At 71.9% G+C, this 11,474-nt stretch overlaps 1 protein-coding gene across 1 annotated transcript; it reads left to right on the top strand.

Moving 5' to 3' along the window:
* The first annotated feature begins 132 nt into the window (after positions 1 to 132).
* Positions 133 to 9,348, top strand: LOC125318989 (RAS guanyl-releasing protein 2-like). The gene is made up of 16 exons (XM_048289954.1): positions 133 to 167; positions 1,109 to 1,196; positions 1,535 to 1,637; positions 2,053 to 2,118; positions 2,270 to 2,390; positions 4,049 to 4,222; positions 5,610 to 5,730; positions 6,168 to 6,454; positions 6,802 to 6,934; positions 7,250 to 7,367; positions 7,651 to 7,767; positions 8,032 to 8,170; positions 8,396 to 8,432; positions 8,665 to 8,838; positions 8,944 to 9,002; positions 9,157 to 9,348. The coding sequence occupies exons 2-15, from the start codon at positions 1,124 to 1,126 to the stop codon at positions 8,997 to 8,999; spliced, it is 1,719 nt and encodes a 572-aa protein (XP_048145911.1). The 5' UTR covers positions 133 to 167; positions 1,109 to 1,123; the 3' UTR covers positions 9,000 to 9,002; positions 9,157 to 9,348.
* The last annotated feature ends 2,126 nt before the right edge of the window (positions 9,349 to 11,474 follow it).

Here is an 11,474-nt window from a genome sequence, read left to right as displayed (position 1 = left end):
AACCCCCAAACCCGCCCGGATCCGCCCCAAACCCCGGCTCCGCCCCCCACATCCCCCCCCCCCCCCCCACCCCGGGAACCCCCCAAACCCCCCGACCCCCCCCAAATTCCGGCTCCGCCCCGCCCCTCGCCGCGTCCTCCCCGCCACCGCCGCGGCCGCCGGAGCAGGTGGGGCCGAGCTGGGGGGTCCCGGGGGGGGTCCCGGGGGGGGTCCCGAGGGTTCCCGGGGGGTCTCGGGGTCGGGGGGGGTCGGAGCGAGGCGCGGGGAGGTGCGGGACCCCCCGAGTGTCTCCCCAGAGCCCCCTCCCAGTGCTCCCAGTGGTCCCAGTTTCCCGGGATAACCCCATCCCAGTGGTCCAAGTTTCTCCAGTGCTCCCAGTTCCCTCTCATCCCGGGGGCAGCGCAGTCCCGGTGCTCCCAGTATCCCCCCAAGCCTCCCCAAGTGTCTCCCAGTCTCTCCCCAGTATGTCCCGGTCTCTCCCAGTTCCCCCCCAGTCCCGTGTCCACCCCCAGCACTGGGACGCTCCGGAATTGGGGGTCAGGAAGCGCTGCCTTATCGGGGTGTGCAGCACCCCGGTGGGGGGGGGGATTTGGGGGGGTCCGGGAGGGTTTGGAGGCCCCCCCGAACCTCCCTAAAATTGTGCAAGCGCTTGGGCAAGAGCCCGTCCGGGGGGGGGGGGGGAAAGGAGAGGGGAGCGAGGGGGACCCCGGCACCCCAAAACCGAGACCCCCCCCCCCAAGGCAGAGATCCCGCGGTGCCTCCAAATCGGGACCTCTGGGACCCCCCGGGACCCCCCTGGGCAGCCCTAAAGTCAGGGGACAACGCCCCCCCCCCCAGACTCCCGAACTGGGACCCCCCCAAATCCCTCCAAGCCCCCCCAAACCAGACCCTCAAATTGGGACCTACAGGAGACCCCCAGGACCTGCCGATCCCCCAAACTGGGACTCCCCCCCAGGGCCCCTCCAAGCCCCCTCCCCCCCAAACCCTCCCTTGGTGCCCAAGGGACCCTCAGGACGGACAGGGGGACCCCTCGGGCCCCCCCAGCTCCGGTTTGGGGGGTCCCGGCCGGTCTCTGGTGCTGACCCCTCCCCCCCGATCCCACTCCCAGTTTTGGGGTCCCACCATGAGCAGCTCCCTGGACCTGGACCAAGCCCCCACCCTGGACGAGCTTCTGAGGGGCTGCGTCGATGCCTTCGGTGTGGGGGGGCGCCGGTTTTGGGGGGGGCCCCGGGGGTTTTGGGGGTCCCTGAGGGTTGGGGGAACTTCGGGGTTTGGGGGGGGTCTCAGGGTTTTGGGGACCCCCGGGATTTGGGAGCCCCTGAGGTTTTGGGGGGTCCTGGGCCTGGGGAGGGCCAGGGCTTGGGGGGGCTGGGGGGGGTCTCTGTGTTTTGGGAGGGGGTTCTGAGCTCTGGGGTGTCCCTGAAATCTGGGGAGTTCTGGAGGGGACGGGTTGGTGTTCTGGGGGGTTCGGGTGGGAGGTTGGGGGTCCCAGGGGGGGTCTGGGTTTTTGGGGTGACCCCCCCGCCCCCTCCAGACGCGCAGGGGAAGGTTCGGGACCCCCAACTCGTCCGACTCTTCCTGGCGACACATCCCTGGTACCTGCCCCAGGCGGAGGTGGCCGGGAAGCTGCTGACCCTATATCCTTGGGGATCCCCCCGCGACCCCCCCGGGGACCCCCAAATCCTGCGGGACCCCCAAACTTCCTGGGATTTCCCCCAAAACCCCACCCCGGTACCTGCCCCAGGCTGAGGTGGCCGGGAAGCTGCTGAGCCTTTACCCTTGGGGACCCCCGCGGGACACCCCAAAACCCCCCGGGACACCCCCAAACCCGGGGACACCCCTGAGATCCCTTTCATTGACCCCTTGGGACCCCCCTGAACTTTCTGGGGACTCCCTGGGACCCCCCCCCCCCCCCAAACCTCCCTGACTCCCTGGGATGCCCCAAACACTCCAGCCCCCCCCCCCTCCAAACCCCAGGGACTCCCCCCAGGACCCCCCCCAGACCCCAAGAACCCCCCAAATCCCCGTTCAGGCTCCTTGACCCCTCCCCACGGTGCAGGAGTCGGGGGGCTCGGCCGAGGGTCCCTCCCTGCGCCTCAAGATCGGCCACTTGGTGCGGTGAGTGACCCCAAAACCCCCCCGGACCCCCAGAGACCCCCTTTGGGCACCCCACAATCCCCTTGGGACCCCCCAGATCCGCTCGGGGGGACCCCCCAGATTTGTGGGGTCCCTCCTGAGCCCCCCCTTTTCCCTCTCCCCCCCCCCCAGGGTACTGGGTCCGGGCGTTCCCGCAGGAGCTCTCGGGGGACCCCCAGGTTTTGGGGCGACTCCGGGAATTGGGGGCGGCGCTTGGGGGGGGACCCCGAGACCCCCCTCGGCCTCGAGAGCCTGTAGGTGAAGGGGGGGAATGGGGGGGCTGGGGGGACAATGGGGGGACACGGGGGTGAAATGGGGGGGGGACAGGAATGGGGGGGACAGGATTGGGGGGGGTCCGGGAGTTGGGGTCACGGGGTTGTGGGGGGGAGGGGGCTGGGGGGGCACAGGGAGGAAAATTGGGGGCAACGGGGGGGGGAGCACGAGGCGCGTCCCTTTGCACACGCGTGTGTCACCCGCGCGTGTCCAGCCCCGAGGAAGGGGACGCTGCCGAAGGTGACAATGACGGTGACCCTGGCTGTGCCCCCGGGGGGGGGTCCCGCGGGGGGTCCCGGGGGGGGTCGTGGCCCCCCCGCCCCCGCGCGCGGTTCTCGATGCTGCTGGAGCCGCTGGAGCCGCCGGAGCTGGCGCTGCTGCTCACGCACCTGGAGCACCGCGGCTTCGCCCGGCTGCGCGTGAGTCCCGGGGGACACCTGGGGACACCTGGGCGATACCTGGGGATACCTGCGGGACACCGGGGGGACACCTGGGGATACCTGGGGACACCGGGGGATACCTGGGGATACCTGCGGGACACCGGGGGACACCGGGGGACACCTGGGGATACCTGGGGACACCTGGGGACACCTGCGGGACACCGGGGGACACCTGCGGGGACACGTGGGGAGACCTGGGGAGACCTGGGGACACCTGCGGGACACCGGGGGATACCTGCGGGACACCGGGGGATACCTAGGGACACCTGCGGGACACCTGGGGAGACCTGCGGGACACCTGCGGGGACACGGCGGGGACACCTGGGGACACCTGCGGGGACACGTGGGGAGACCTGGGGACACCTGCGGGACGCTTGGGGAGACCTGGGGACACCTGGGGATAACTGCGGGACACCGGGGGATACCTGCGGGACACCTGGGGACACCTGGGGATACCTGCGGGACAGGGGGGGACACCTGGGGACACCTGCAGGGACACGTGGGGAGACCTGGGGACACCTGCGGGACACCGGGGGATACCTGGGGACACCTGGGGGACACCTGAGGGTGTGTGTGACACCCCTGTGTGGGACCACCCGGGGGACACCTGAGGGACACCTGGGGACATCCCCCCGCCCCGTCACACCCCAGGGTAGCCCCTCCTGCACGACACCCCCATGACCCGCAATGTCCCCCCAATGTCCCCAACGTCGCCACAGCTCTCGGACGCTCCCACACGTGGGTGCGACCCCCCCCATGTCTCCCCCAAATGTCCCCGGTGTCCCCCGGGACCCCCGGTGTCTCTGGTGTCCCCCGTGGCCCCCGGTGTCCCCCATGACCCCCCGGTGTCCTCCATGACCCCCGGTGTCCCCCGTGACCCCCGGTGTCTCTGGTGTCCCCCGTGACCCCCGGTGTCCCCCATGACCCCCGGTGTCTCTGTGTCCCCCGTGACCCCCGGGTGTCCCCCATGACCCCCGGTGTCTCTGGTGTCTCCCGTGACCCCCGGTGTCCCCCATGACCCCCGGTGTCCTCCATGACCCCCGGTGTCCCCCGTGACCCCCGGTGTCTCTGGTGTCCCCCCGTGACCCCCGGTGTCCCCCATGACCCCCGGTGTCTCTGGTGTCTCCCGTGACCCCCGGTGTCCCCCATGACCCCCGGTGACCCCGGTGCCCCCCGGTGCCCCCCCGGTGTCCCCCCAGCTCTGTGACATCCGCGCCTTCGCGCGCTCCGCGGGCACCTCGAGCTCCCCCGCTCTCCGCCGCTTGGTGGCGCTGTCCAACGGCCTCTCGCGCTGGGTGCAGCTGCGCGTGCTGCGCCCCCTGGCGGCCCCGCAGCGCGCGGCGGCGCTGGGGCAGTGCCTGCACCTGGCACAGGTGAGAGCGGGAGTGACCCCCGGGAGTGACCCCCGGGAATGACCCCTGACCCCCGGGAGTGACCCCTGCCCCATAGACCCATAACCCTGACCCATAGACCTGGGGCAGTGCCTGCACCTGGCACAGGTGAGAGCGGGAATGACCCCCGGGAGTGACCCCTGACCCCCGGGAGTGACCCCCGGAATGACCCCTGACCCCCCGGGAGTAACCCCTGCCCCATAGACCCATAACCCTGACCCCCCTGACCCATAGACCTGGGGCAGTGGCCTGCACCTGGCACAGGTGAGAGCGGGAATGACCCCCGGGAGTGACCCCCGGGAATGACCCCTGACCCCCGGGAGTGACCCCTGCCCCATAGACCCATAACCCTGACCCCCCTGACCCATAGACCTGGGGCAGTGCCTGCACCTGGCACAGGTGACCCCCGGGAATGACCCCCGGGAGTGACCCCCGGGAATGACCCTGACCCCCGGAGTGACCCCCGCCCCATAGACCCATAACCCTGACCCCCCTGACCCATAGACCTGGGGCAGTGCCTGCACCTGGCACAGGTGAGAGCGGGAGTGACCCTCGGGAGTGACCCCTGACCCCCGGGAATGACCCCTGACCCCCGGGAGTGACCCCCGGGAATGACCCCTGAGCCCCGGAAATGACCCCCCTGACCCATAGACCTGGGGCAGTGCCTGCACCTGGCACAGGTGAGAGCGGGAATGACCCCCGGGAGTGACCCCTGACCCCTGGGAATGACCCCCGGGAATGACCCCTGACCCTCGGGAATGATCCCCGGGAATGACCCCTGACCCTCGGGAATGACCCCCCTGACCCATAGACCCATAACCCTGACCCATAGACCTGGGGCAGTGCCTGCACCTGGCACAGGTGAGAGCGGGAATGACCCCCGGGAGTGACCCCTGACCCCCAGGAATGACCCCCGGGAATGACCCCTGACCCCCCGGAAATGACCCATAGACCCCCGGGAGTGACCCATAGACCCATAACCCTGACCCCCCTGACCCATAGACCTGGGGCAGTGCCTGCACCTGGCACAGGTGAGAGCGGGAGTGACCCCCAGGAATGACCCCTGATCCCGGGAGTGACCCTTGACCCCTGGAACTGACTCCCTGACCCATAGATCTGTCTCACAGACCCATAGCTCTGACCCACAGAACTGACCCCCTGACCCATAAACCTGAACTGACCCCCTGACCCATAGAACTGACCCATCAAACTGTCCCGCAGACCGCCAGCCCTGACCCAATCCCTCCATAACCCTGCCCCACGGACCACCCCATAACCCTGCCCCATAGTCCTGTCCCTCAGTAACGCCCCCCACCCCCCCCTAGCTGCCCCTCAGCCACCCCAAACATCTCCCCCCCCCCTCCCCCAGAGCCTCCTGGAGCTCCGCAACTTCAACTCCCTCCTGGCCGTGGTCGGGGGGGCTCGGCCACGGCTCCCATCGCGCGCCTGCGCCGGACCCCTCGCTCTGCTGACCCCCCCCCCTCATCCAGGTGGGGGTCCTGGGGGGCACCTGGGGGGTCCCGGTGGGGAACATGGGGGTCTTAGGGGGGGTCCTGGAGGGGTCCTGGGGGTGCTCTTGAGAGAACGTGGGGGGGCACAAGGGGGTCCGAGGGGTGTTCTGGGGCACACGCGGGTGTTGAGGGACATCGGGAGGTTTTGGGGGGTTCTGTGGGGGTCCTGGGGGGACACATGGGGGTCCTGGGGGAGTCCCAGGGGGCACAGGAAGGTCCAGGAGGGTCCTTGTTGGGTTCTGGAGGAGGCACAGGGGAGACGGGGGGGTCCCGTCACCCCTCGCCCTGCTCAGTTCTAAAATGTCCCCCCTGTGTCCCCCCCCCCCCATCCTTGTGCCCCCGCTCTGTCCCTGTGTCCCCTGTACCCTCCTGTGACCCCCCCGCACCCCAATATCCCCCTCCCCGATGCCCCCCAGCTGTGGGCACAGCTGGCCGAGGCCCGTGGGCTCGGGGGGGAACTACCGGGGCTACCGGCGCTGCTGGGGGGCGCGGGGAGCGCAGGGGGGTTCCGGGTGCCGGCGCTCGGTGTCCACCTGCGGGACCTGGTGGTCGCTGGAGGCAGGCGCTGCCGGACTGGGGGGGCCCGGGACGCCCCCACCCCAACAAACTGCGGGCCCGCTTTGCCCTGCAAGGGGCGCTGCTGGCGGGGCGCGAGCAGGGACCCCCCGGCACCCCCCACCCCGACCTGCTCCGGCTGCTGGAGGTGAGACCCCCCCACTGCACCACCCCAAACCCCCTCCCGGGACCCCCCCAAACTCCTTCCTGGGACTCCCCCAGGATCCCCCACCCTGACCTGCTCCACTCGACCCCCCCGCAAACTCCCCTCGAACCCTCCTGTCCCCCCCCCCCCAAAACCACCTGAATCCCTTCCCCTCCCAAACCTCCTCTGCACTCCCAAACTCCCCAACCCCTCCAGCTCTCCTGGACCCTCAGACGCCGCCGAGCCTCGACCCCCCCCCCCCCCCCGCTCCTTTCCTCCATCCCAATCCCTTCCAAACCCCCCCAGACCCCCCGGGACCCTCCCCCCGCAGTTCCCCCGTTGTCCCCCAGGTGTCGCTGGCGCTCGGGCCCAGCGAGGAGCAGCTCCACCAGATGTCGCTGCAGCGCGAAGCCCCGCGAGAGCGCCCCCGTGAGGCCGGGGGGAGCGGGGGGGGAACGGGGGGCGAGTGTGGAAAGGGGGGGGGCGAGTGTGGAAAGGGGGGGGGCGAGTGTGGAAAGGGGGGGGGCGAGTGTGCAGTGGGGGGGTGGGTGCGGAAATGGGGGGGAGTGTGAAAAAGGGGAGGCGAGTGTGCAAGAGAGGGGCGGAGGGCAATGGAGGGGGGGGTGAGTGTGCAAGGCGGGGTCAGCGGGGGGGCCATGAGCGTCCAGGTGAGTGTGCAAAGTCCGGGGGGAGGAGGGGGTGGGAGTGTGTAAGGGGGTGTGAACACCTTGACGGGGGGATGTCCAGCCCGGGGGTGAGTGTGCGCTGGGGGTCTGACACCCCCCCTCACCCCCCCAGGCGGGGGGGCCCCCCCCGGAGCTGCCCCCCCGCCCTCCCCCCCGAGCGCTGGGTGCTGCCCGAGCCCCCCCGGCCCGACCCCGCGGGGCTGCGACCCCGCCTCGAGCAGCTCGTGGAGGTGCGGGGGTCGTAGGGGGGGGGGTCGTGGGGGGGATCGGGGGTGACTTTAAGGGGGCTGGGGGAATTGGGGGGGACCTGGGGAGGGGGGACTTGGAGGAATTGAGGGGTGGGGGGGTCTGGGGGGTGAGGGGAGGGGGGCCATGGGGGCGTAGTTTGGGGGTTCCAGGGGTCCCGAGAGGTCCGGGGGGAGGGGGGTTGGGACGGGTCTGGGGTGATATTTTGGGGGTCTCGGGGGGAGTCTCGGAGGGGGTCAGCGGTGACATTTTTGGGGGGGGTCTCAGTCCATTTTCCGGAACTTCGACGTGGACGGGGGACGGGCGGATCTCGGTGGAGGAATTTGGGATCGTGCGGGAAAACTTCCCCCCACCTGCCCCCCTGGGCGAGCTGGACACCGACATGTGAGACCCCCGGGACCCCCAACCCCCCCCCCCAGGGTCCCCCCGAGACACTCCCAACCCCCCGGAACCCCCCCAAACCCCCTTAGACCGCTCACCTGCCCCCCCCCCCCCGAGGGGGGGGCGGAGCTGGACACGGACAGCTGAGACCCCCCTCCAGGGACCCCCAAAAGTGGGACCCCACTGACCCCCCCCGAAGCCCTCCATGACCCCTGACCCCCTTGACCCTCCTGTGACCCCCCCTGACCCCCCCCGTGTCCCTCCCAGGGACGGGGGACTCAGCCGGGGGGAGGTTCTGGATTATTTTCCTGCGCTGCAGCCAAGGACCCCCCCCCGGGACCCCCCCCACAACTTCCGGGGGCTGAGGGGGCTGCGCGCGGGCCCCTGTGAGACCTGTGGGAAACTGGTGAGTGCGGGGGGGGGCCCGCGACCCCCCCCCAAATTCCCCCAGATCCCCCCCTCCCCTACTGAGCACGGCTGGGGACGTGAGGACCCCCGGGACCCTCCCCCGCTCTGGACCCTCGTGACCCCCCCCGAGGGGGGAGGGTCCTGGCGAGTGGGAGCTCGGGGGGGTCCGGAGGAGGGGGTCTTTCACCCCCCTGGACGCCCCCTGACCCCTCCCTCCCCCCAGATTTGGGGTCTGCACAAGGATGGGCTGGAGTGCAGCGGTGAGTGGGGGGGGGGGCAAAGGGGAGGGAAGCGGGGGGATCTGGGGGGTCTGGGGGTGTCTGGGGGGGACCTCTGGTGCTGGAGGGGGGCGGGTTCTGGGCGTGATGGGGGTTTCGGGGGGGGTCTGGGTGCTGGGAGGGGGGGTTGGGGAGGCTCTGGTACCCGTGGCGGGGTTTGGGGGGGTCCTGGGGGGGTCTCTGAGTGTGAGGGGGTCCCCGTGCCCCCCCCCAGGCTGCGGCCTGCGCTGTCACATCGCGTGTCGGGAGCGGCTGCGCCCCGAGTGTCGCCGGCGTGCCCAGAGCGTCGCCGCTGCCCCCCCGGACCCCCCCGGATCCCCCAAAGCCCGGCCCCGCTCCTTCAGCCTCTCCCTGCCCTGGCCCCGCCGGCCCTCGCTGCGCCCCACAGGTGGGACCCCAAAACCGGCCCCCCCTCGGGACCCCCCCACTTGAGGGGATCCCCAAGGTGGTCGGGGACCCCAAAAATGACCCCCCCCCGGACCCCCCCCCCCAGAGCCCCCCGAGGAGGTGCAGGAACTGGAGGATGGAGTTTTTGACACCCACCTGTGACAGGTAACAGGGCCCGGGGGGCTTGGGACCCCCAAATTGGGGTCCTTGGGCGTCGTGGCGCCCCCCAGATTTGGGGGGCTCAGACACCTGAGTCCCCCCAAATTGGGGGTCCTGCACATGGGGGTTTCACATTGATCCCCGCCCCCCCTTTCCACAGCGTCCCGGAGGCTCTGGCCCCCCCTCGACCCCACCTGACCCCGGCCCCCCCTCACCCCACGGATTTTGGGGTGGCTTTGGGGGGGCGCAAACACCTCGGTCCCCCCCCCCCCCCACAGGGGGTGTTTGGGGGGGGGTGGGGGGGGGGGGGGCTCTGCTTGTCCCGTGGGAATAAACTCCATGTTCGTGTGTCCGTCCGTCTGTGGGGTGTCCTGGATGGAGCTGGGGGGGGTGGGGGGGGCCGGCTCTGCTGCGGGGGCCGGCGGGGGGAGGGGGCTTTATGGGGTTTCTATAGGGCCAGAGCTGGGGGCCCTATGGGGGGTCTGTGGGGCAGCCGCGAGACCCCCGGGGGGTCCCTATGGGGCAGCCGCGAGACCCCCCCCCCACCCCTCATCCCCCGCGGGAGTCCCCCCTGGGGCGTTTGGGGGGGAGGCCCCCGAGGGGGTCTCTGTCGGGCAGAACCCCCCCCCCCCGCCCCCCCACGGGGGTCTCTATGGGGTCTCTGTGGGGCAGCCGTGACCTCCCCCCCCCCCGAGGGTCTCCATGGGGCAGCCGGGGGTCCGCGTGCCCGGTGCGGGGGGGTTTAGGGGGCGCACGGAGCCGATAGCGGGGGGGGTGAGGGAGGGAGAGGGGCGGAGGGGGAGGGGTTTTTTTTTTGGGGGGGGGGTTGCGGGGAGGATTCGGGGGGGGGGTGAGGAGAGGTGGGGGGGGGTGGTGATGTTGCGGGCGCGCGCGGCTCCGTTGCCGTGCGCGTGCCCGGGGCGGGCGGGGGCTGCGGGAGCGGCGGGAGCGGCGGGAGCGGGGCCGCGGCCGGGACCGCCCGGGGCAGGTACCGGAATTGGGGGGGGGGGACAGCGCCGGGAGAGGAGGGGGAGGGGTGGGGGGGACACGGAGGGGACCTGTGGGGTGTTGGGGGGCCCGGGGGGGGGGTTGGGGGAAGATGGGGGGGCGCGGGGAGGGGAGGGATGCGCCGAGAAGGGGGTGCGGGGTGGGGGGATGCGGGGGGGATGCCGGGGGGATTTGGGGGGGCTCAGGATGGGGGAGGGGGGCAGGTTTGGGGGTGCGGGGTGGGGACACGGGGGATGGGGGGGGAGGGGGAGGATCATGGGGGTCTGGGAGGGGGGGGGCACGATTGGGGGGGGAGGATTTTGGGGGGCTCAGGGAGGGGATGCGGGGGGGGAAATGGGGGGGTACGGGGGGGATGCGGGGCTGGTGGGGCCGGAGGGTCACAAAATCCCCCCCCCTTCCCATCGCCAGGCGGGGTCTGGGGGACTCCGGGGGGGGAAGGGCCGGGGCTCCCCCACCCCGGGGAGGGGCCGCATCGCCCCCTCCCCCACTGCAGGGTCTGGGGGGCCGCATCCCCCCCGTTTCCCCCCCCCGCCCCCACCGCGCGTCCCCGAGCCCCCCGTGGGATTTGGGGAGCTCATCCCGCCCCCTCCCCCACTGCAGGGGGGCTCATCCAGCCCCCCAAACCCCCCCGGACCCCCCCCCCCCGGCCGCGGGGCCTGCACTGGGCGTGCTGCACACGCGTGTGCGCCGGGCCCGGCCCCACGGGCGGGTGTCACGCGGGGCACACGCGTGTGAACGGGGGGGGGGGGGCGAACTGAGTGTGCAAAGGGGGGGGCCGCGGGTCTGGGGGTGCACGCGAGCGTGCGGGGGGGGGGCGAGAGTGAAGTCGGGGTGCACGGGGGGGGTGGCGGTGGGGTCGGGGTGCGCACGCCCGGGGGGTGCCACGAGCGTGCAAGGGCTGTGCGTGAGGTTTGGGGGTGCACGGGTAGGGAGGGGGCTGTGAAACTGGGGGTGCACACGAGCGTGAGCGGGTTTGTGGGGGGTACCTGCACGTCCCGTGGGGGTGCACACGAGCGTGCGGGGGGGGGGGGGGTTTGCGGGCAGTTTTGGGGTGCACACGCGCCCCGCGGTGGGAGCGTGGTTTAGAGGGGTGGGCGTGGCACCAGGCCGGGGCGCGCACGGGTGTGCAAAGGGGGCGTGCAAGGCTGGGGTGCAGCGGGTGCACACGGAGTTGGGGTGCAGGCGGACCCTGGGGCGGGGGTGTGCAGATTTGGGGGGGGGGGGGGGCACACGAGCGTGCGAGGGGCTGCACGTTTGGGGGGTGCGCGTGCAGGGGGCGTCCAGGCCACTCTGGGGGGGGCACACGAGGGTGGTTTGGAGGGGGGGGGGGCCCGCAGGAGGGCTGGGGGGCACCAGAGCGTGTGAGCGGGCAAGGGGCGCACACCTGTGTGGGGGGTGCACCTGCGGCACGGGGATTTTGGGGGGGGGGGGGGCGTGGCTGGGGGGGGGCGGTGCGTGTGCAAGGCGGGT

This window comes from Corvus hawaiiensis, chromosome 34 (assembly GCF_020740725.1).
Source record: "Corvus hawaiiensis isolate bCorHaw1 chromosome 34, bCorHaw1.pri.cur, whole genome shotgun sequence".
Classification (NCBI taxonomy): Eukaryota; Metazoa; Chordata; class Aves; order Passeriformes; family Corvidae; genus Corvus; species Corvus hawaiiensis.
This window is presented reverse-complemented; position numbering and strand designations above follow the sequence as displayed.

Coding starts and splice junctions, on each gene's coding strand:
- LOC125318989 (XM_048289954.1), top strand. CDS start 1,124: ATGAGCAGCTCCCTGGACCTGGACCAAGCCCCCACCCTGGACGAGCTT. Junction 2,391..4,048: donor CCCCTCGGCCTCGAGAGCCT/GTAGGTGAAGGG, acceptor GTGTCCCCCCAG/CTCTGTGACATCCGCGCCTT. Junction 6,935..7,249: donor CGAGTGTGGAAAGGGGGGGG/GCGAGTGTGGAA, acceptor TCACCCCCCCAG/GCGGGGGGGCCCCCCCCGGA.